This window comes from Apteryx rowi, unplaced genomic scaffold (genome assembly GCF_003343035.1).
Source record: "Apteryx rowi isolate R43461 unplaced genomic scaffold, aptRow1 scaffold_564, whole genome shotgun sequence".
Lineage (NCBI taxonomy): Eukaryota > Metazoa > Chordata > Aves > Apterygiformes > Apterygidae > Apteryx > Apteryx rowi.
This window is the reverse complement of record NW_020450832.1, coordinates 354543-380050: the sequence shown is the minus strand read 5'-3', so window position 1 is coordinate 380050 and position 25508 is coordinate 354543. Positions and strand designations below refer to the sequence as shown.

The following is a 25508-nucleotide window of genomic DNA, read 5'->3' as shown; positions in this document are numbered from 1 at the left end:
CGCCCCGCCGCGGGCAGAGGCTCCCCGGCCCCGCCGAGCGCCGGGCCGGCCCCCGCTGCGCACTTGTTGCCGGGCGCTTCTCCGCCGATGGAGTCTGAGATGCTGCAGTCGCCTCTCCTGGGGCTCGGGGAGGAGGATGAGTCTGACCTGACCGACTGGAACTTGCCCCTGGCCTTCATGAAGAAGAGGCACTGCGAGAAGATCGAGGGCTCCAAGTCCTTGGCTCAGAGCTGGAGGATGAAGGACCGGGTAAGGCTCAAGGGCAGGCTGCATTTCGTGTGTGTTGGGGGGAAGGTAGTGAAGAAGAAGGAATAAGAGCTTCGAGGGCTTTGGAAGTTCCGGCTGCAATTTATTTTCAGATGAAGCACTGGGTGTTTCACGTGGTAGTCCAGCTAGCCTTGAGTTTGTGTGCTTGTCGTATGGTATTAGGGGAAGTAAATGTGCAGACAAGTCAAAAATATTAATTGCTAGTTCATAAARTATTACTCTTTTGAGTAGCTCCTTCATTTAAGCTCTGCAAGTGAAATTTGGCTGTATGGTGTTTTTTCAAGAAAAATAATAATTAATGTGGTCTTAAAGAGCTCTCTGGATCAGCAGGCTAATGATGCAAGCACAAGTTGCGATAAATGTTGTCAATGTAGTTGTCTAGTGGTGAAGATACATGGAAGTTTTGGGTGTTTTGAAGTTTGCCATCCACGTGTTAYGTAGAATATATGAATAAGGTGTTCTTTGCAAGGAGAAAAAAACTGAGATCATATGTTTTTGGAAGCAAAAAATATTTATTAGATCAATTTCTTATTGCGTTACAGCAAAGTGCTTCTCCTGTGTTTGAATATATGTTCCCTATTACACTGAAGAAGCCTAGTGCATCAGACAAATATCCCTGCCAGGGTGTCTGGAATCCTCTGCTGCATCTAAGCACCAACTTAAACTTTTCTGCTTAAATGAAAAACAAATAAACAAAACATCCTRGATAATCAGCTCCACTCAGTCTGTTCTTGGGATCTGCTTTGAGCTACAGGATTCCTGAGGTCTTGGAGGCATTCTGCCCATATATGTGTGCATATGAACGTGTATGAATACTTGCTGTGTTTCCAAATTTCTCTCTTCTGTGACTGAAACTTTTTGAAGAAATAACTTCTTTATCTTCACTTCTGGAAGTATTTCTACATTGGTACCACGTAGATAGAACATAGTAAATTATTTCTAGGTTCTCTGATGCAATGGTAATCCATTCATGACACCTTTATTAATAATCCTTTCCATATACTTTTCTGATATTTCATATCTTTCAAAGAGTTGAAGTGAGTTATTCTTAATGCTGCATGTTTTACAATGTTCAGAGAACAGCTGAGATTGGGGTTCTGTTGCACCAGGCACTGTAAAGAGGAGTGTAGTCCCTCCCCAGGGTTAAACACTGTCTTAAAAAAAGAGAAGATAAGGAGTGGATTATAGAAGTGATCAAGCAAAGGGGTCATGGGGACAATGTCAACTTTATATTAGGTGTACAATTTAAAAAAATGCCCATTTGTTATATGGGAAGGGCAAGGGAGCAGAGAAAGTGAGATGATAGTATGAGGAATAGCTGTGGAATGAGTTTAAAATGAAAAAATAGGTAACAAATTTACACATTTGAGAGAGATGAGTTTTTAAGCTACAGAAAATACTACCATTGGTGTCTGTTTAGAGTGGTTCTACAGCACATTTCAGTCATGTTTCAGCCAAATGATATTAATCATGGTTGTAAGATTTTTGCGGAGGGACTAAATTTCTGTTATGCTCATGATCCCTTTTGTGACCTTGYTTGGGAACTATTGGTGAAACTCCTAGCTATATCTTCTTTCCAGAGGCATGGCTGGGAATGAAGATGCTGTACACGAATCAAAATGTTCCTAGAGGGGTATTCACCAAAATGGTTATAATTCTCAGAAATGCTGGGCAATACGTAGCTCTGCTTGGGGCCTGTTAACGGAATGGCTTGAGATTTTGGATTAGAATCTAGTTTAAATGAGCCACAGAACACAAAGTTCKGTGGTATGTCTTCTTTAAAGGGTTTTGGCAAAGAAGAGATGCTGTCTCTACTAGACTGTGGAGGTGTGATGAGCTTGCTTGTCTATTTTAGTGGTCTCTGCCTTCCTGTGAAACTTCCTGTTCACTTATTTCCTGATCTGCAAAGCTGTCTTCTTCTAAATGAGGAATGATATTGACCTGATCAAGATAATCAATAGGTTAAAGTATAAGTAAAGAGGTATTAATCAGCTGTCTTCTCTGTATTTGATTGCTGCCTGTGTTTCACATGCGTGTTACAGCCAAAGGGAATCGTTTTAATGACAAGAGCAATGGTTACAGTAACTGCCACAGCCCAGTTCCTACCACCTTCACTCCTACGGAGTGGTAATTTCTTCTTTTAAGGGTCTTCTGTGCTTTGAGTGCTGTTTTGAGTGGTATGGTGTGTTACTCGCTGTGAAGGAGCATAGCAAAATCGGACCCTGAGTGAATTCRTTCTCAAAGTTACTAAGAGTCTTATTTTTGTAAATGAAGAAAATAGGAACAAATCTTAAAATTTCAGTTTTGTTCTTCTATTTTTGTAATCCTAAATGTGATTGGAACATCTAAAATGAATGTCATTACTTGTTTCAAATTAACTTTCCTTTATATGAGGATCAGTGGTTCTAGTCATATGTCACTGTGTATCTGGACAGCTTTATCAATTACTGTTTGTCCAAACTTTCCATTTTGAGTAACCCCTTTCAGTAGGGTTATAAGCGTATAAAGAAAGCACATAAAACATCTGAAAGAGGAAAAGGAGATAATTTGAGAATATTCAATCTCTTTTCGTAGTTATTTTTCATATGTCTTATTTTATTTAACTTTTTTTATCTAGCATTGGATGTCTCTTTAACATTTGATGTGTTGTAACAAACTTATCGGAACTTCACATAGCAAAAGAACAGATCTGAAAACCAGGCATTTAGAATTTTATAAGGAAATGGACATTTACTAAACATCCATTCATCCCTTTTCRCCCAGATAACTAAAGTTAGGTCAATCCTGCTAAATTGTTTATAAAATCATATAATCTGTTCTGACCTTGTGTTACATGAACACAAGGTAGAAGACCAAGCTAGTTCATGCTGTTATTATTTCACATAAGCCAACTGAAAACAGCTGTTGAATGTTATGGGTTTGTCCAGAAAACCAGTGAACTTGATTAAAAATGCAGAAACTTGAGGTTTGCTTTTTTATTATAAAGCATAATAGTAGTGTAACTAATGTATAGAGAAATTATATCCATTATGATTCATTTAATAGCTCACAGAAATTGATGGAGCTTTAGAACCTTCTACAGTAAGATGGGGAATGAAGGCTGGGAAGCTCTAATTATGCGTTGTTGTTGTTATTGTTATTATTATTATTATTATTTTAAAAAGCACCAGGGAATCTGGAGTGAAAAGGACCATGTTTTTAAAGTTTTCTGAGTGTCATGAATCGGAGGTAGTAGTCTGGATTCTGTATCATTAACATCCAGTAGGATGTGGCTCAGAGGGTAGTCTTTGCTTCATTTTTTTGATGGATCTTACTAATGCTAATTAATAAATGGTATATTAATGAAACAGTGACAGAAACAGAGTATGCACTGTCTAGATATTCCTCTTGCCTTTCTCTTACCTTCAAGATGAGGTTCCTTTTGAGCAGCAGAGCACCACATATTTTAAGTACAGCATGCAATTGTGTTGTTGCTGGACTGGGTCACTGTTGATCACTGAACTAGTGAAGAGGAAAATGAATTAGGAAGAAGTAAATTGTTATTTACTTCATAGGTGAAATCTGAGGAAGTAATTTATCCTAAAGTAGCTGATAAGTGGTAAGGCAAATCTTTAATTGGTAGTTTATGAAGAGTATGCTTCTGGCTACTTTGAAAACCACTGTCTCGGATACTTAAATAAGCCTAAAGTGATTTCTGCCTTCTTAATGACTAGAAGGTGCAGATTCTCCTGTATAAAGAATGTAAACCGGCTGGCAGGAGGTTAGCTTTTTCAGTTGTACCTTCCAGAGTTCATAGTAGGAATCCAGACGTGTGGGTGTCCAGGATGCACAAGTTCAGTGTCTATTCTAATGTGGTGGGGTTTCTCCTCCTCCTGCGAGGGAAGATAGGCAGGAATCTATCAGCTGTTGCTGTCAGGAAGATAATACTGATTGTTTTTGTTGTTGTTGATTCTTCTGATTTCATGTCATTGTTGTGTTATACGCTCTCTGGCATGATAAATAAGTTATTCCTATCATTTTGTTGTCTTAGCTGGCTTCAAAAAGTCTCCTCTCTTTCCTTGCTTTAGAGCATTATTTCCCAGTGATCAAAATTTTATGTTGCAGCCATGCTTGTTTTGGTCAGCATTCAAGCTCCCTGATACCTCCGTAGTTGCTAATTGAATTAAAATGTAGTAATTTCCCTCCAGTCTCAATCTGCCTGCTAGTTTGTTGCATTCTTCCATATACTGTAACTCCCTTTTCTTGTCTATAGCCACCTCTTTCCAGCAGCCAGGTCTAATTCGCTTCAGACGCTATGTGCAACCTTTCTTCTCTTCCAGATGCTTTTGAAAGAGATCTCGAGGGCTGCAGAGGATATACCTCTCATGTCTTGGTTTCTATTTCAGAGTGTGAAAAGCATTCCATTATTCTGAATTTGATAAATCAACTCGTCAAAGCTTAGGATGAGAGCCTTTATCTGTATATAAACACTTAAGCCTATGTATAATTAAGAAATTCTCAAAGGTTAACCAAAACAAGTCTATATTTAGCAGAGTTGCAAGTGAGTCTGTGGCATCTTTTTTCTCCATGTGAATCATGGAAAAAACATAGGCAGAGATGGGTCATGCTCTTAGTCATCGTTATGATGACCTTCTACTAGTCTTGAGTTCCACTCTTCCTAGTGCCATTTGCTAATGAACAATCTTAATTTTACTATAGCTATAAGAAATGATTGCACTAAGATTTTGGAATGGAATCTCTCTCTTTTCTTCTTCTTCTTGCTCTGTAGTTCTAAAAAACCTGGACTTTATAGGAGTTTGAAGGTTCTTTAGAAGACAGGAGTCTAATAAGAGGGAAGACTCAAGAAAAATAATCAGTGGTAAATCTAGATAAAATAGGTGAGCATTCACTTGCCCCCCTTTCACCCAGAAGGACAGCTCTGAAGACATTTTATCCTTAGTCTCCTGCTTCCGTGGCATATGTATGCCATCGAAGTGACACTGCTTTGATCTATTATTTATTTAAAGAATACTTTTAACACAAGAGAKTTGGAATTATGCTTTGTATATTGAATTAAATCTCACAGCTTCAGTAGCAATCAAGTCATGAAACTTTATTAAAATAAAAAAAATTCAAATACACCATTTTTTTACTGACAAGTTGCTACTAAATTCAGAATATTTAAATAAGCTACTCTGTGCTTATATTGATTTCTAAAATAAGCAGGGAGCAAAAAAGCTGGTTGTAATAGTTTTATTTTAACWTTTTTTTTCCAGCTGCCTCATGACTTGCAGAGTGAGAACTAAATCCTGTTTTTATGAGAACAGGAACAGACAATTAGGTTTCTGTGGAAATGTAGATTAAAACAGGACTGCATGCAAATGTTCTTAATTCAGACGAGCTTTCTGAGCTTACCTGCCTGAATGGTAAATGTTTCATGTGTCAAAGGAGATTATTGAAGGCTGATAGTACAGGAAGTTTGTGCACATTATTTCAGCCTGAATTAGTTGTTTCATTCTAAAGAAACTTTGCAGTTACCCCAGCAATGGAAGTGGCTTGGCTACCGCTTGCCCTTAGAAGGGAGGAGAGAGATTAGCTTCAGCACCGCAAGTGCAGTTTATTGCACGTTCCTTGCGTGATGAAATGAGGCAGCGGGAATCTGACGGGCAGGGAGAGGATGGGACTGCACATTTTGGCAGCAGCCTTCACTTTAGATTGGCTTAAAGTTGTAACRAATTTACATCTTAAATGTTTGGTTTGTGTTTGCTTGTACATGATCATGGACTGTAAACTGTGTTTGTGTTTAACCAGCGGGTTAGTCTGGGATCTAAACCAAGTGATATGTGCTCTCCGTTCTTCCCTTCGTATGAAAATAAACTCTTAGTATGGCCCTGAGAACTGGTAATGGTGTGAATCTTTTCTCTTCTAGGTCAGTGGTTGAAATCCATTTTAGTTCAATAGTACTAAAAATGGCAATTGCTGATCAGTGAGGTGTATGAACTGAGTGAGTAGTGTAGGGCACCTGCTGGTTTACAAATGTCTTAAAAAAACAAACAGACAAACAAAGCAAAAAACCCCAAACTGAACCCCCTGCTGGAGGTAATGAGCACTGTCATCAGAGTTATAGATTTGTGTCTTCTCTTATCTAGAACAAAGATCATTTTGAATTAAGGTGGTTGTGTATTGATTGGATGGAGTTAGGAAGCCTGTGCTCTATCTACCACTGCCTACAAATGTTTTTATGTCTAAGCAGAGAGAGAACTTTGGTTAGCAGCCCTGAAGAGTATAGCTAATCACACGTTTTAAAAGAAAAAGATCTTACCTTGGTACACCGGCAGCAAACACTGAAATCTTCAGCTCAGTCAATCTCCCATTCCAAGAATTTTCTTGCTTCACCTGAGAGCTAGTGAATGTAAAATGAGTGTTATTTGGTGTTACTGGCAATATAATCCATACGTCCCCTGAACTTTCCACTTCGTCTTTTCCAATACCACGTCTTTAGTGCAGCCTGATTATAACTGACACAAATGGTAGGCAGTGATACAGCTGTTTAGTATTTTGCTACAGGAAGGCACTAGGCTTTAACTTCTGTGGTATACTTAACTAGCTTAAAGGGAGTATTAGAATAACTCCATTAGTTTCCATAATTTTTTATAATGAGCATATTTAGGATTTGKTTTTTTTCCACAATATTGTTTTGAGGACTTTTTGCAAGATAATGTGTAACCTGTTTCTGATGGYTGAGCATACAGAGTAAATGTGTAATTGTAGATACATTTGTCTGCATGTTCTTTAAATCRAGCTTGAAACTATTTTTCTTTAAAAACAGGCTGTTTGAAGTCAGCAGTCAAACTCTTAGATAAGTTCAAATTTGTGCTAGTAGAGAGTTCTATATGTGGTGGATATAATCATTCACTTGCATCAGTTACTGTTGTGTTCATGGTAACTTTAGATTAAAATTGAAGATGTTCTGGTACATCCAAACTTCACATTCAAATGTTTTTTCTTTTATTATTCAAGATACAAAGTTTTGAGATAAAACCTTGTGTCTGTGAATTATCGGTCATTCTAATTTTTGGAATGACAGTGATCACAGAATAAAAACATGCTTTACTGTARAGTTTTTCTAGTCATTTGGATCTGGTCATTCTCCTTTTCCCCTCATGGTCCCTCATGACCAGGAAACTCTGTAGGGAATTTTCTGTGGTCCCTTAGGAACTTGGAAGCAAGTCAGATTTTTTTTGTTTTGGCTTAAGGCTTTAAAGATTAGAATAGGCAAAGTATATTAAGCATTGCAAAGCTCCAAGTTTGGTATTCCTGCTTCTACCAATTTGATGGGAAGAAAATAGTTTTTGTAAGTGAAAAATTATAATGTCTTGGTAGACAGAAATGACCAGGACACTTATTCCCTTAAATAGCTCCCTGAGAGTACTTGGCTGTAATTACATTTGCAATGTGAGTAATAAGTGATAGAAATGCAGTGTAATGTGTTGGAAAGGAACTGACAATGTTATCACTTGCAAAGATGATTTAGAACGGAGAGAGAATTCACCATTAGCAAATGGAATGACAGAAAATAACTGCTCCTCCCCCATTCAAAAAGTATTCTGTACTAAGGTAACTGAACATATGGTATGTGCAGAGGAGATGGGCAATATTTGTTTATTGCCACTTACAACATATATGTTGCGGTGACTAATTCCCCCCTGCCCRTTTAGCATGCTTTTAGAAATTTGAAAGGCCTGTTAATAGAAGACAAGGCAAGAATATACCCCTGGAAATATGTACATAAGTGCTGGACTATTACTGTAAATTGCATACTTTAATTAAAAAATATTTATTGCTGTATGAGGTTTTTCATCTAGTTTCTCAAGTGTGGCAAATGTTAATAAACATTGGTAGCACCCTGAATAGCCAGATGGTAGTAGGCTGCTCCACATAAAGCTCTCATGGAGAAAACTGTGAAACATCTGTTCTGTTGACACCTACCACTTTTTTTATTTTGGCATTCTGTATGTTCCAGTGGCTGAGAGACAGAAGGTTATGTGAACTTTTTGGAAATGCTTTGTTAATGCTTCTCTGGTTCTTATGTTTCCTTTCTCTACCTGTGTGTAGATAGGGAATTTCGAGGCTTACAGGCCTCCTTGGAGTTTCATTTTGTTTGTCTTCCTGGGTTATGTAGGTTTTGGGGGGAGTTTGGTTTTTTTTTTTCTCCTGATACTTTTTTTTTTGATTAGCTTGCTGGTATGCTGATCTTCTACCCTTGAATGTTTTTGAAGGTGGCTGTTAGCTTAGTATGGCCACTGATGACCGAGGGAGATTATTGATTGTTCTTTGTCTCTAGTAGTTTTAACTGGCATTTCTGAATAAATTTGATAAACTTGATAAGATGTAAATTTGATKAGATGTTTTTGTGATGTTCTTCTCAACTTCTACAAAGAATGTACTGTAAATGTCTCTTTTAATAACTCATTTAATGAAATACTTAACAAAAACAGGTCTGTGTTAGTGATATTCTTTAATGTGAAGTTATGCTGTAGAGTGCAGTAGGTAACACATAGGTTTGGGGCCTGAAGAGCTCCTGCTTGCTGGGGAGAGGGGGAAGCACTAGTGCCCGGGCATGTCCGGCAGTGCGCTTGGACTGCACGCCCGGCAAGCCTTCCACGGACCAGTTCTGCCCCTTCCCATCCGAGTTACCCCATCGCTCTGAACAWCTCTTGCTCTGGTTACTGCATTCTGCACCCCCTTTGCCCACACTTTCTCTGAAGGGCCCTTTTCAGGAGAACTGCCTCACCGGAGCAGGAGCAGCCGCTTGCCCGGCAGGTGTCCTCTCTGTATGGGCTACTGCTCTTCACTGCTCACCTCCCAAGACCTCTGCTGCTTACCTCCCAGGCCACTCCATGCTTGCTTTCCCTGCTTTTTAAAGGTAAAAGGGTACTTAAGCTGCCCTGGTTTCTTGCTTGTCTTCTGCCGTTTTAGAACATAACTTAATGATTCCTAGGCTGCTGTGCTGCTTTTCTTACCCCTTCTGTAGAAAGAAGAGCAAGTGCTTCTTTAGCCAATATACGTTCAGTTGTGTTTTTCACTTCATCCTGGACCGCTGGGCTTTTGAGAATTAGCTGTGCTATTAGTTTTCCGTTAGGCATGAAACAGAGACCAGACTGACCTCTGCTGCTCTCTAGATATGAACAGGTCATAGACCTGCACTTTATCAGATTCCCTTAAAGGTTCCTCTGAATGTCAAAAGGACAACTTCTTAACCCAAGGCAAGTACGAATCTCTTCAGCACATCTTTTGTTGGAGCTTTTTTTTTTTTTTAACTTTGAAACCTTTCTGTAAATATTATTTGTGCCTATAGAGAAGGAATGCAGTACAATAACTGCCTTTATTACACAGGGAGGTTTTATAGTTGGTGGTGTAATAAGTCAGTGTCATTGGCACTTGGCAGAATAAGTGTTCCTTCTTAGGTTTGTACCTTTTTGTCCCAGTGGCTCCCGCAGTGACACCCTCACCAATAGTTTTAATTTGGTATTTTTCTGTGTTGTGGCAGGGTGATCTACAGGAGGAAGTGGCTTTTGTTGGGGGCAGCGAGAGATGGCAGTGTCATTAGCTGCACATTGCAGAACAGAAAAAAGGAGTAGTGCCTCAAAAGTGTGCAGAAAAGTCTGTGGTAGAAAGTGATGATTCAAATCCCTCTATCACTCACTGTATGTCCTGTCATCTAAGTGGGGTTCGATACTCGTGGCATTCCCTGCTTGACTTCCATCTAGTCTGACGAAGCCTCGGGAAGAGGCACGAACTACCACATAAATTCCTCTAAGAGAAGCTTGATTGTTTCCCCCTCAATGATTCCTSCTTTCTCTCCCATTCTTCCAGGGCACATCAGCAGTAAGAAATTAAAGTCCTTGAAGTGATCAGCTGGTTGAGTTTCATTAGGCAGGAGGACACTGTTCTGTTCTGTACAGCTCTCAAGCACTTCCAGGCATCTTCATCTCTGCTTTCCTAACTCTTCAGTTTAAATAACAGACTTGATCTCATCTTTTTTTCTTGTTCATTTTCTTCTATTTGTTTCCCTATGCTCAGAAAACTGTTATTTAAAAAAAAAAAAATAATAATTTAATGAGGTTAAACGTAGCTCGGGGACTCCACTTAAAGGGGACAATGTGATTCCTGCTCCCATTATACACTGTGTAGCATAGACTATTGAGTTGTTAAAGATCTAAAAGTAATTTTCCAGGAGTAATTGGAAATAATATTTTTTAAGGAAGATGAGGAGGTAAGTCAATGCATAGGAAGATGGATGCTTTTTTAAAGATAGTGCTAGAAAGGAGTGAGACTGCAGTGGTAYGATGAGAAGCCTGGATAGAATGCAAAGCGGATAGAGTTGTGCTGAGGTGAGAGGAAACCCACTGTCACAAATCAAACTAGGAGTAAGATCTATGAATGTCTTTAGGTGATCATTTTTGCATGTTTTATGAAGGAAGCAAAAAGATAATAGAAGTAAAATAATTTGCTTCCTACTATTTCTTATTGATTTAAAGGAATGATTAGCAGGGCCAAGAAAACACCATTTTGGGTCTATACAACTCAGCAGTGTTTTAAAAGCAATATCTTGATGCTTTGCTATGACAGAGTGAATCAGCCTCCTTGACTGTGTAGTTTTTAATCTTAAGAGCCGTTCTGTCATGCACGATTACATTTAATCTCTGAGGGCACCTTCAGAAGCTGAGGTCGCTGGGCCATAGCGTGTCAATTGGTATTATTCCCTAACAGTCAGAGAAGGTGCACGCTGTTCTTGGAGCAAGTAAATAGAARTGTATATGTATATCTTGCATATCGATTGACAGTAGTAATGTATCTTCAAGCTTAAGAAGTGCTTATAAAGTAAATAGTGAAGCTGGCAGTTAGAAGTCTGTTTTGCGAGGAGCTGTGTTAGCACTGCTGACTGTTCTTGAACTTTGTGCAGTAGCTGCATTCACTGGCTAACCAAGGCATGTAAGTGGGGAGCATGTTGGACATTATAAACCTCTGAAGGAATTTTGTAGCAGAAGTGCAGAATACAGAGGTTAAAAAAGGAAAACAAACACTCAGAGGAGTTGGTCTAGGAATCTAGTATATGCTGTCACAACAGTCACAGCAAGAACTGACCTTTTGGACTACAGATGGCTGAAGACTACCTGCAGAGGTGTTGAATTATTAATGTTAACTTCAAGTTTTTCTTTACRTTCTACTATTTTTATCTCTGGAGGAGCACACTGAGTTTTTTTGTAATKATATACTTCTCTTATACTGTATATAAAAGCCTCCTTGAAAGTGAAAGCTCTTCCTTTTTAGATGTTTTACCTTGTAAAAGCTACAGATGAGCTAAAGAGGTTTCATGAGGACTGGTGCATGTCTCTTATTTTGGTATTTGGCCCGCTAAAGAGAGGATCCATTAAAAAGAAAGACAAACACTTGATCTCAGTCCTCTCACACTGTGGTGTGAAACTTGTGTAAAATGGTACCAAGTTAGAACTTGATGGTATAAATGACTGCTCAAAGGGCAGTGCCCCAAACRGCTGGGCTCCGTCTCCGCAGCAGGGATCCGTGTTCCTTCTGCCTGTGCACTGGATCACGATAAGTCGTGTCGGTGTGGGATGCGGTCGGACTCGCCTTCTGGAGAAACCTTTGTTTGTGTGCAGCTGGGTGATCAAGCTGACTGGGAAGGTCACGGTTTTGTCTGCCTGTTCAAAAACTTCATCTTTTTCACCAGCTGCTTTGTGAATTCTGCTAGTGGCRTTTCTCGCTGGTGTGTTTTGTGCCTCAGCTTTGGAAACTGCCYGTGGTGTTCAAAGCACCTTGGCCAAAGGGTCGCCACGCTCTTAGCTTGGAGCCTGGAATGGGAAGTTGCCAGCGCGTTGGGGCCGCTCCTCTCCCTCCGTGGCTCATCCGTCGTGAGCCCGGGCACGCTGCCCTCCCGTTCGGYGGGGTTTCTGCGAGAGGCTGTCTTCTGGTGAGAAACGCCTGCCRGGTAGGGGTGCGATACATAAAGACTTCCATGCGGCATGGGAAAGGGAAAACGCTATTTTGAGTGTTGCAGACTGATCTCTAACTGAAACTGTAGGCGGAAAACAGTGTTTCATTTACTAAATTTTGTTCTTATTGCTCAATGTTTAGAGGACTCCTTGTTAAAGTATTTAATTGTATGTCACCAAAAAAGTTAATGTTTTGGAGTTACCTATGGACACCTAGCTGGTTTTGCCTTTTGGTTTAAAGGTGTGAACTGAGTGTGTATAAATACCTATAAAGAAAAACGCCCCAAAAGAAGTCTTTAGGAGGGGAATGAGTTTGCTGAACAAGCAGGAAGAACTGAGTCTGCTAGTCAATGGGGGATTTCTAAAACTAGATGGGTATAAGAATTTCTCAATCTGGAAATCAGTCATAGTATTTGTATTTAATGCTGATACATACATATTCGCTTTGTAAAATAATGTAGCAACATATATTTTACATTTAGAGCTGACCTTATCTTGTGTTTGTATTAACTCACAGAAACAAGCTTTAACTTACTGGTGAAAAACTATTCTGGTTTACCTCTTTTGTGTTCACCTGTGTAATCTTTAAGCAGGTGCTTTCCAGCTTGAAAATTGCAATGTAGAAATAAAATACTAATGCGTTTAGAAATGTCCATTCTGAAATGTTAGGTGGGGTTCTACCCCAAAATGCAAAATTTCTTGTAAATTCATTATGACTGACTTGCTCGTGTGATGGTGAAATTAGAAGATAAAACGGTTACATGCCTCTCTCAGTTGCTATCTTTTTTTTTTAATTAATCTATAACAAATATTTAGCATCTGGTGATAACAGGTGTCTCATTTTCAATATGGACTGAAATTACTTTTAGGTATGTTACAACAGAATAACTTAGGCTCCCTGTGATGATAAAACCTCTGTTTTTTCAATCGGCAACTGAATGTAATCATTTTTCTTGCTGAAAATAACTGCAGAAATTGCACTAATTTTGGTTTCAAATAGCTGCAGGCTACATTAGTCTCATCTGCAAATCTGTTTTGTTTAGAAGTGAAATAAGAGGTGAATGCAAAAGTCTTTGAAATTTGCGTATTTTGCTGAAGATCAGAGTTGTTTAATGTCAAGTGCTTTAATAAGCATCCTCTCTTCTAATACAGCTACAGATCAAAGCAGGAGATCTTACCCCTGTCAAAGCTAAGGAAAAAAAAAAAAAAGGCAGGGTAGATCATTGATAGCAATGCAAATGTAAAAGCTGGGAGAATTCTGAACAGTAACTTATCTAATGACTTAGAAGAAAAAACACGTAACCAAGGAACCCCAGGAAAGTCTTGGATTAGTAAAGTCAGATAAAGGAAACGGAGACACTACGGACTAGATTAACAGATTTGTGCAGCTTTTCACCCGGAGCATCGTGGGAGGAAGTACAAACAGTGCTGTACTGAAATTTGAAAAAGAGACTCGAGCGATTTGGGAAATCAGGAACTGATAAACCATGGTTTTGGTAAATGATGTATAAAAATTTATTCTTAAGTGTTAGTTTTAATAATATATTACAGTCAGCAGAGTTTCTGTGAAGGAATATTCTGTTTTTATAATCTCTGGGAATTCTTTTAACTTCTTTAGCGTAATAACAGACACAACTACCTCTGATTGCTTGTTCCTGTTTCTGAAAGATTTGGGGTTTGAATTCAGCCTCCTTACTTCACAGTGCTTTTTGACCAAGTGGATTTTGCCGTTTAGGTATTGTAAGTTCTCACCCAGAGTTATTAAATCATTTTAATTGCATGCAATACAAAGCTGTGAATGCTCTGTGCTTTTTTTCCGATGCAAAGCATGCTGAAGAGCCCACTAAAGGAGCCTTTCATGGTTTTGATCTTGGGCCTTTGGTGAGAAAGCATTTTGGATAYTGGTTTTCCTAGAAGCATGCCAAATACTCATGTGTTTTCTTTATTAATTTTGACAAAATCTTGTTGAAATGTATTCAGGTGGATGTATTCTTGATGTGTAGAAAAGAACATTTCCACTGCGTTTTAATGGCAGATGAGGATGTCCTAGTACTTGTTGTATTACTAAGCTTTAAAGCTTCCAGTAGTATATTACAAAACAGTTTAGAAATGCAAAAAGCATTATTCAGCTTTTTGGGCTCAGTCTTTTGATTTGTAATGACTGGACGTCATAGATAGATGTTGAGCAGGAGTCAGAGGGCAGTGTGAGAGCTGCAGCTCTTACTGAAGAGGYGCTCTTTCTGGGTAGAGCGAACAGCCATGAAGTATAATACTTTACCTCCTTTGCGAGGAGGTAGGCGGAGAGCAGAATAACCCTGTTCGTCTATGGGATCACTTAGCTAGACTGTTACTTTTCATCACTGGTTTACTGTCTGTTTTCAAGGAGAAATACTTATTTAAAACACAAAACTTGGGAATAGAAAATAAACAGTGGTATGTACAATGAAAGCCACAGATCAGACATTACTAGTAAAATATTGGAAAACAAAGCAGTGTTAGGCCACAAAGGGGAAACAGTAAATAAATGAGACAGAAAAGATTGTTTGGAAGAATGTTGTCTCTTGAAAGAATGATTTGTATGTTTTCACTGCTAATAACTTATTTTGCCTTGTATATGTAGTTTTCTTTATTTTCTTCTGGATTTTAGTGCCTGTTTGCCAGTGTATGATGGCTTGTAGGAATGTTAGTGCACCGTAACATTCTACGACACAATGTCTTTTCTGGGGCTGTGTGAATTCATAATAGATTTAGTATACTAAAAAGGCATCTTTGTGTACAGGCACAGTTTAAAGCTCCTTCTCAAAGAGTTCTGTATTGGTCAGTTGTTTTGTGGTTTTTCTTTTTTCCCAGATCATACTGCTGAATATTAATAATCTCTACAAATGGGCATAGTTGGTATATCGTGAAATAGTAAAGGACTATCTACTTGTGATCTTACGTTAAATATTTCTTATCTTTGCCTAGTCCACAGGCAGGTCAAGCAAAAACTCTTCTGGAGCTGTGCGTCTCTTAATACTTTAAGCGTATCGGGTGGGTTTTATGAAAGGGAAGGTAGAAAAAGATGACACTAAATTTTGAAAAACATCACTTTCGAAATGAAATTCTTTCCTTATCTTTTGTTATCGTCCCAAAGGTAATAGAGAACTTTCAGATTGCGGGCTGTAATTACTGTTTGTTGCAACGCTGAAGTAACGCGATGCTTTCATTGTGTCTAATAGTCACTGCGGTATGTGAAATGGGTAAGCAGGATGAAAGCCATGTGCATTTGCTGAGGAAAAAATAAGGCACTAAAATATCAGGTGCCAGACATGCTTTACTGGCAAAAAAGCATTAAAAAACTTCCCCTGAGGTTTTAAGACTAACGGGGACTATTTTGATCTATTGCCACTTGCATGCAGCAGCCTTCATCATGCATGAGCTAATTTGTTCTCATAGCAGAGTAATTTATTTACTGGTATTTTAAGGTGTATGTAGCTTTTGTCTTTGAAGTTTTCAGGTAGTGTCTGAATTCTTTTAAAAGACAGGCCATCTTTATGACATAAAATTTCTCAATTCATCCTGTACAAATTTTGTGAGTTTTTGCTTTTATTAGTGCTGGGCACTGTTTTATTCATTGTCTTCTGTTTTGTCCGAGTCGGTGATTCTCAGTGTGTGTTTTGGATCAGGAGACAAATAAGTCAATGACTTTGAGGTAACTTTTTTTTTTTTTTTTTAAACTAAGTGCACTTCTTGTGAACAAAATGTCAGGTGTGCCTGTTATATTTATAAATATATTGGGGCTTTTGGTTGTTCTTGTTGCAGGATCCTTATTATTAGAGCCTTTATTGTCGCAAACCAGCAGTGAGCCCTTTGCGCGAGGTTCTGTAAAACCGGGGCTGCAGTCGCCCTCCGCCCCATGGAGATGAGCCTCTAACCAGCGCCAGAACTGGCGGGGAAGGGTGGGAGCCCCTCGGAGGAACGTGGTGCCAGCTCCAGGGCGATGGCACAGTTTATTTTTGAGGGCATCGGTTCAGTGTTGATAAACTCGATGAAGAAAAGTGAGGGGGGGGGAAAGGGAGATAAAGTGGAAGAAAAGAGGAGCAGCGGGAAGGGGAGGAGGAGGACGGAGGTCTCCCCTTCTTGGTGTGAACAGTGTCTCCCTGCTCCAGTTTCTAGTTTCTTCATAAATTATGCATTTGTGTGGATCTAGCTTTTACAGTAAGTGTGGGGTTTTTCTTTTTCTTTTTTTTTCCTTTTCTTTTTTTTTATTTTTTGCCTGCTGTTCTGAATCATAATGAGCACCCTGGGGATGAGGAGATGCGGGTGGCTTTGCTTCAGACAAGCGAGGGAATGCTGAACACTTTTGATGGAAATACAGTGAACCACATTGCTACTTTTGTTTTCCTGCTCCGATTTAGGTACTGGTGTGAAGGAGAGTTTGGAGAAGAGCATAAAGCTGCAAAATAGTAATTTTCAAACAATATTTTTAACTGGCTATGGTGTTTAAGAGTTGGTTTAATGCTCCTTTTAGGTGATAGTTAAGATGTCAATAGAGTTGGATTTCCTGTGTTTGTGGTGCCCCTTGTGGCTATAGCAGCATGTCTAAATGTGCTGCTTGATCAGTTTTATGCTGTTTTTATTGAATCAGCACCAAGACCWCACTAAGTGGTGATTTCTCCCAAAATAAGTATACTGTGACATCGTGACTAGAAAGCCCAGGCACGCTGTATCCGTACCCCGCCGGGAAATCCTGGTGTTCGGAAGGAACTGGAACAGAAAATACGGTAGCTTGCTTTCATAATGTAAGCTTCTAACAACGGAATCTTATTTAATAGGGAGACAGATTTTAAAGACRTAAGTTTCCTTGTATATAACCTTTTCATGGCTGCGATGCGAAGGGCGTGTGGAGGAGACTGGCAGAAGTGCCGGGCTCGCCTCGGCGCCAGCTTTCTCAGCGCGCTGGAGCGGCGTCCTGAGCAAGGAGCGCGCGCGGCGCCTGGGGACATCGTGTATTGGTGTATTCACGGGAAAATGGATTTGGCATGATTCCAATAGGCAGGTTTTAATAGTAATGTCTTTTAACATGGAATTGTATTTTTTGCAGCCAAGACACTAGTTGAGTTTTCTGTTTGGAAACTTTTTTTGAAAAAGTTGTCCTTAACTGTTACTGCACAAATAAATCCCCTAAAAGGGGCTTTGTTCACTAAAAAGCTGGTTGTGTTTATAGTAACCTCATTGACTGAGGAACAAAGTTACAAGTTTATTGCGCTGTGGTTTCTTCATTTTTGTTTTGCAATGAGGATCTAAAGATGAGAGGAAGTGGCTGAAATGAAATGAAGACGGTATCAATCACGCGTATCTCAGACTTGTCACTTAGGTGGAACCCGAAACTTGGTCTGTGGTAGCAAGTTTAGGCGTTATTGCAGCTCGGGCTGGAAGAGAAATAATACAGTAGTGCACCGSTGGCACTTGTTTTTCTTGGTGATTTCCCTTTCAGGCCCCCGGCAGGCTTGGTGTAAGAAGGACGTTGAGATTCGGAGACTAACCCCACCTGGTTGGGCAGGGACACGCTCGTTCCTTTAACAGCAAATGCTTTACTTCTTTCAGGGCTTTTTGCAGCACTTACCGCTTTGGATGCGTGTAATTCAGTTTTGGCGCAGTTACTAAGTTAGGAATTGTAGGTTTGATCRGGCCAGGTTTCTTACAGGGAGGCCGATTTTAAAGGCCGATGAAATAACAGCTGGTGGGATTCTGGGGCTACATGACCTACGTAGCTACAGAAGGATTAACATCATCAGAAACATTCAGTTAGGATTTTCAGATCTGGTCCCTCTCCAGGGTTTGTGAACATTTAAGGTGAATTGAAAGGGAAGCTTTCAATTAGAAGCTTCGAGATGCCAAGTTTTTCATACAGCGTGTAGACGGTGTGCATGGGGGGATCTTGCGTACGCACACAGATTTCCAAAACATCCCTTTTAGTCTGCTGAAGCTTCTCCCACTGCAGAACTTCAGACAAAAGAATAAAGGTAGCAAAGTACAGGACTGCCCCTGAAAATGGCAATATTAAAAAAAAAAACAAAAAAAATTTAGATAATTATGAGAACCTTAACTAAGAATCTTGGCTACAATACACCTTACAAGTTCAGAGAACTGTAAGACATATCCAGGATAACTAACATGTTAGGGATCTTAAGAAAAAGGCAAAAGAAAAACATTGGCTAAACACTTTTTGTTTTGGTTGGTTGCTTAGGTCCCCCCCCCCTTTATTTCTTTTGGGCATAATATTAGAAAGGACATTCTATATTCTGATATTAATCAGGAACCCTGAATAGCACATTCACTTATATTAATAATGTATTTCAGTAGACATTGACTAATTTAAGATGCTTAGCAGAAGTCCAGTGATATCTATTTCCATGCTATATAGTTGAAGAAAGGGCTGTGGAAATAATAATAAAAATAGTAATGTAAAATCTAAGTACTGGTATACTAAAAAGAGGGAAAATGTGATCAGTCATGCCTTCCTTAAAATAGTCTGTGTTAAAGAGCAGATAATGAAGCTTAGTTGAAATTCTTCAAAAGTTATAGTAGCAGTAAAATTCCAACCCAAATGAAAATTGATACTTTCTACACTAAGTAAGCATTTATTGTCTCTTATTTCTAGATGAAGACTGTTAGTGTTGCCTTAGTTTTGTGCCTAAATGTCGGCGTGGATCCTCCTGATGTGGTGAAGACAACTCCCTGTGCCCGCCTGGAGTGTTGGATAGGTAAGTCTTGAAAATTTCCAAACTATAGTTAACTTTTACTCTTATGAATCCCGAAGTATAGCATATATTGTAGGCTCAGTCATATGTTTCCTAGACTAAAACTAGGATAAACAAAAGGAAACCTCTGGCATCTAATTTGAATGTGTCTGTATGAATTAATTATGTGTCAAGCAGTAACTGCTGCCGTAGGTCATCTTTCCAGCTTTACGCTAAAATGAGATAGCATGGAGATAAAAAAAGCTACTACTTAGCTTTTTTTTATTGTTGTAGATTTATAAAAGTCTAAGCAAATCTCTGGACAGTTACATCTTTATAGTACTCTGATCTGCAAAGGTTTAAAATAACTGCATCATCTAATAGAGAAATAAGTGCCTGTAGAATACATGGACTTTACTGCATGTTGAAAGGACTGCTCTGTGGCTCTCTTATATTGGAAGCATGAATTTAGAAGATCCCAAGTTCTTCCTAGAACATCTTGCTAGCAGTCCAACACAAAGGCTTGCTACTTTGATGCAGTGTTGGACTAAATTCTTAGTCTTTTGCTAAGAAATGAAATTCCCTTGGTTTTGTGGGTCAAGTCTAATTATCAAGATCAGACACATTTGACTAATATTAGAAGGAATTACTTTGTGTAAGAAAGCTATCCAGGAGAGATTTGTTTTTTAACTAGGAATTGAAAATGTTCACTCCAGCAAGTAACATGCAGACCCTTGTAATCCTAAACTCTGGAGCTTTTAATAGGCTACAGAAGCAAATTAATCATTGTATAAACTGAATTCCTTTAAAAACTTTTAGAGCTTCTTGTTTCTAACCTTGCCTCCTTGCTTGCTGAATCTGTAGCATTTCTTTTAATCTAAACATGCTGCTGATATTGAAGAACTTAAAATGTCACGAGCATGCACCAGCAAATGCAGCGTTCAGTGGAAAGAGCAGCTGTCATTTCTCACTGATACGTGAAACTCACCAAAATTTAATTGGGTGGAGAGCAGAGAGAATGATCAGCATTATGGAGTCATTAAAATAAAGTTATTAGTGACTGTCATCAACAAAGAGAATTTTGAATGTACTTTCTTAATTAAGTTTTTATTGTATATATGCAGGTACCCATTTCTTTTTCTAGGCAACTTTAAATTTATGGAAAAGGTAATCTGCAAAAATATCCACTTGTTTTTCTTCTATACAACATTCTTATGAGAAGTTGATGGTGTGTATTGTGGCAACATGATGTCTCTGTCAGATGTAGATGAAAGCGTGGAAATCATTTTGGGTACAATTGCTATTCTTGAAGATTGAACCAAGACCACCAGCTTGTGAGCTCTAGTAACAAATGGCAATCAGTCGCCGTCAGAAGTCAGCTGCAGTTCTCACTGTACCTTCCAGATGCGCCCTTAAAACATCTAAGTGCTTTGTTTTTATCCAAAATTAAGCCTTAGCCAACATCTGTGCTACAGCATCAACTTGGCCCTGTGTAAGGCATTGAGAAGTTCATGCCGTGATTATACTGAAGGTATCGTGGCCTGTATTTCTTCAGTCCTTTCACTAGCCTTATGTATACCCTGAATGAGGGAAGGTGAAAGCCCACATAATGACTGTAAGGGCATGAGCCTTATTTAGGAAAATCATTTGTTTGCGCTCTTTCTCTCTTAGAGGGGCACCAATGTGCTTTGTTTTTGTATAAAGAGTTTTGTTAATAATACTAACTACTCTGAAGGCATTCCAAAATCCACAAAGTACATTCCTCTGCTGTCAGAGTACATCTGAAATGTTATTTTTATTTTTTTCCTGAAATTCGGTTCAATCCTTTTGAAGGACTCCAAAAAATCTGGCATATTTTTACTGKTTTTTTGTTTGTTTTGCTTTTTCTTTTAATTTGAGCAGTAGCTAATGACATGTTAACTAGCAAAAAGTGTTACGAGGCAGCGTAAGTACTTTCAGGGGATTACTGTTCAGCAGCTCAAGGATATCTGCTTGACGCTTTCCTTAAATAGCAAGAGGGCGTTGCGGTTCAGAGTGACAAAAATTGAGGCAGTATATAGAGACATTTCTAAAATGTGTGTCACTGACTGCTGAAACTGCAGGTTCCTTGGAGCAGAATGGGAGCTCTGCTTCTACGCTGCCCAGCTCGTTCCGTCCTGGTGAAGGCTCTGGCTAGACTTTGGAGCGACAGCCAAAGCTAATCCAAAGAAAATAGATTGGCGTTTTTAAGYCTGAGCAGACAATTTGCTACTGTTTGTATTTGTTTTGTTCCTATTTGGAAAATGTAAATCTTATATCCCATTATCTTAAATATTTCTACAAAAGAATTTTAAAGTTTTAAATAAAAATGAAATCCTAGCTTTTATTCTAATAAGAAAAATAACTAGTAAACCCCTGCTTTCATCATACTTTAGCAGTATGAAGTAGAATAGTCATAAGGATGATTTAAAATATAACTTTACTGATTTTGTTAAATGCTATTGAAGTAATGATTTATATTGCATTGCAAAACATCAGCTTCTACTTTTTTTGAAACTTGTTCATGTTGTCAATTATATGGCCACAGCTCTTGAATAAAGCCCATAAGCTAAAACTGAAATTGTATCGYTTTGCATGGCAGTAGTTATCTAATGATAAAATTAACTTAAAATTGGTTAAATAGCTAATGATAAACATTTCTTGATAATCGAAGCGAGATTTTGTGTTTATTTCCATTGCTTACTGCTTCAGAGATGATCTGCCATTTATAATTTTTTCATATAACAGTTTTTTCAATTTTTGTCATTATTATAGAAACTTTTTTCAATATTAAAAGAAAAATGTTATGCCTCTCTTCTCTTTCAAAAAAGATTTTGTATTTAATACTTTGGAGAGAATCTGACAGGCTTTAATGGTTTCTAATTTTTACCTGAGTGAAGAATTTGGGGCTAATTTTTTGATATTTTACCTAAGTAGCTTCCATAAAGAATGCAATGCTTAAATTTTAATTGATTGCCTGAAAAAAACCCACATTAAGATATCATTAAATCCTGTTTCTTGCATGCAAAGCACTGGAGTGTTAAAGTGCAGAAAGTTTTTAGCGTCTTTCTTTTGCMGAGGGTGTTGTCATTCCTGGCGTCGATGCAGACTTTGGTCATCCAGGTTGTAGGTCTAGTTTTTATAGAAGCATAACATGGAGTAGCTAAAGGTYTGCATTAAAGCAAATGCAGATAGAATTGGAAATAACTTTTTTGCCTCTTGTCAAGGTGAATGATTTAGTTGTGGCCAAAACCACTCATTTGTATTATATTTCTTAGATCCTCTATCAATGGGTCCTCAAAAAGCTCTGGAAACCATTGGTGCAAATTTACAGAAGCAGTATGAAAACTGGCAGCCAAGAGTAAGTACATATTCCTTGAGCTTCTCCTCTGTAGCTATAGACATGATACTTCTCTGGGATAGACTTTCAACTTAGACTGAAATTATGTACCTATTATGTGCTTTAGTGGTCTTGCAGCATTTGTTGCTTCCTTAATCCATCTGTGTGAATAAATTCTTGCAARCTGTCAAACTTGATAGCTTTCTAGCTGATGTGTCTCTTGGCTAGCACTTTGCTTAAGCACGTCTGGGGTATTTGTTTAAAATACTAAGTCCAACAATGATTTTTTTTTAATTTATATTCTTCTGAGATTATTGTATTGTATGCATTCTAAGTCCCTCCTCTATTTTCTAACTCAAATTTGATGGAAAAAATAATATATTCAGGGCAGCTGGAGCACAAATAGAGTTAATCCAGGTTCTTTACCTCTTGCCTATATCTGATACCTCCACCCACTTATTCTAGGTTGGTTGACTAGAATTGAGTTTATCGTTCGGTAAAAGCTAAAAGTATTACCTGAAGAAAACTTAATGTGTTTAGTGGTGGCATGTTTACTTTATTTAAATCTCTGGATAATTTTCTACATAATACTTTAAATTTGAATTCAGTGGGTGTGCTTTTTTCAGAAGTATTGTACTTTTACATTATGTCTATGTAAGAAGGACTTGTCTTTAAGCCTATATGGGATATATTTAAGACAAGCTTATTTACTTTTGTGTTTTCCCTTTTGGTGCACTGGCAATTTACTCTTTTAATCTCTCTCTAACAGACAAAAGATCTGGCAGAGAAAATTCAAGTAGTGTCTGAAATCAAATAGGAGAGTAAAACATCTTGATGCAAAGGTGAAAACAAACCTTTTTCTCTGCTCTTTAATAGTGAAGCCCATGTTACTGAGGAATGAGGGACAGGCGTCTGGAAGCAGCAGGTCCTCTCTATGTGGGCAGACATCACGCTGCCTTGTAGAGTTTGCACAAAACATGAAGCAATTACTGAGCTCAGATGTTTGTGTGCAAGGTGCCTGGTTCTTAACAGTAAATCACAGCCCTGTGAAACATTGCAAAGCTAAACACGTACCATTTTATTGCACTCTACAGGGCTCTTGAGTTTTCTGCAGTAATAAAGAGAAGTTGATGTGCCATCCGCAATAAAACAATAGGAACAATATTGAATTTCCTAGAGCTCTCATATAAATACTAATACGTCTAGTTTTGTCTCTTTCTCAGTGTTTTGGAATGGTTGACGATTTGACAGAAAGGAGACAACTTGGGGAAAAAATAGGCAGTCTGAAATAAGGTCCAGATCATTAAAATCTCCTGAAACAGCCAGTATTGCTGGGTTGTCAGTGTGAGTGCTTAAACTAGGAAATACCTGTCATTAATATCTTATTGCAAATGCACAAATGATGCTAACAACCAGTAAACTTATTTTGTTAGTCCACCTAGTGTCATACCCGTGATAAACCCTGTGTGAACAGTCTTATGATATCATTACCAGTGTGACCCTATTTTGTCTGCTAATAATTGTAGGATGTGGAATTAATACCTGTTTTTGTTAAATACAAATAGCTTAGGTAAAAAATCCTTAGAAGGGGCAAGTGTGAAAATTCTTTGTTTCTGAAAGGCTGTGCAGCTGATGCATATTTCCTTGACAGGTCTTATCGAGCCCCTTCTACATAATTTATCAGCTTGCCATTGCTTGAAGTATTTCTTCTGATTAAATTTAAGACTTTGCTTTATTGTTGTGTAGCTACATAAATTTGTGTACTGCAGGAGTGAAAAAATACTTCAGCTGTTGTTTCATCTGCAAAATACTGCAGTTAAACAACATTCAGTCATTTCATTGCAAGTCTCAAATGAAAACTTTATTGGGGGAAGAGAGTAGGAGATTACAAAGCTGCAGTGATACAAGGAAGAATTTATCTCTCTAAAGAATTTTCCTAACAAGTTAGAGTTCTTGCAATTTAGTGTAGAGATAATTTAGGTGGAACAAGTGGAATGAAGAAAAAAATCCAGCTCTTCTTGAATGTTACCCTGTGTAATGGGTGTGGAGTCCCACTGGGCATTGAGGAGGTTATATCCGAGGGTAATCTGGAAAGCAGGCTCAATTCTAGGGATAAAAGGGGTTGCTTAAGCAGATGAGAATGAAAGGAGAAAAGGGTAGTGAAAGTTAAGAGCATAGGACCCCGTAATACCCAACCTGATCGGAGGGGACTTCCCTTCTCGGTGAAGGCCCAAGAAAAACCTTCCCTGCGACTGTCCTGCTGTYTGGGGGAACGTGCGGGCTGACGGCTCGGAGAGGGGTTGCTGGAGCTGAGCAGCGCTGGCCTTGCCCCTTACTGACCCCGGCTAGTGTCATGAGAGCACCGTGAAAAAGGAGAGCTTTTGGCTGAGACAGCACAGTGCATCACTTTAATTGCTTAAAATAGAAATACTTGATAAATTTCTTTTGGAGTTCTTCACATAGTGTTTAAAATATTTAAGTAAGAAATTGATTACATTGAAATGATATTTCTCTGCTTGCGATAGTCTTTTTTCTTCCCTTTGTAGAATACTGTCTGTGTTAGGTGCAATGTTTTAGTGAATGACCAGCAAGAACACTAGTCTGCTTGTGCTGGCAGCAAGTGATAAATATTTTCCCTGTTTGGATGGGAAATGGTGAAGGAGACAGTGAGTGTATTCTTCTTAGTTTTCTTGGCACCGCTGCATGTTATGTCATGTAAAAGGTAGGAACTTTCCTTAGTTAAAAGTCAGCAGACTTTGAAAATAAGAATAATAGACTGCCAATTCTTCAAAGTGCTACTGCAGTGAGATGCTTTATCAGCGTGCAGTAGCTACTGTGGATTTTTATGGACAGAAACTACTGTTACTTAAGTCACAGTTTACATTCATTTATCAGCAAAGCTTGGGACTTGAGTCCCTGGCTGTAACGTTCTGCAGAGCTGGAACAGAGGGGTTATTGGAGAGGATGAAGATGGTAGTCACCTTTCTACTGCCCTCCTGTACAGCACAGTGTGCCTGTTTCTTGCGGACTGGTTTGAGAGAACGTAAACGTTTCTCTGCATCCTCTTGGCTGGAGTTCTCTGAACTGGGCTACAGCACTTTCTATAGAAAGCACCAGTTCTGTCTTGTGAAATGATTATTAAACAGGGAATGTTGTACGGGATGCTGC

At 38.7% G+C, this 25508-nt stretch overlaps 1 protein-coding gene across 4 annotated transcripts in view; it reads left to right on the top strand.

Annotated features, from left to right (window-relative positions):
• The first annotated feature begins 6 nt into the window (after window positions 1-6).
• RPTOR (regulatory associated protein of MTOR complex 1) overlaps window positions 7-25508 on the top strand; it is a 172722-nt gene continuing 147220 nt past the window's right edge. For all 4 annotated transcript variants that reach the window (XM_026081982.1, XM_026081981.1, XM_026081979.1 and 1 more), the window contains exons 1-3: window positions 7-249; window positions 18904-19006; window positions 22279-22361. In XM_026081982.1, coding sequence (XP_025937767.1) covers window positions 88-249; window positions 18904-19006; window positions 22279-22361 — 348 coding nt within the window. In that variant the 5' untranslated portion in view covers window positions 7-87. The remainder of the gene's footprint in view (window positions 250-18903; window positions 19007-22278; window positions 22362-25508) is intronic.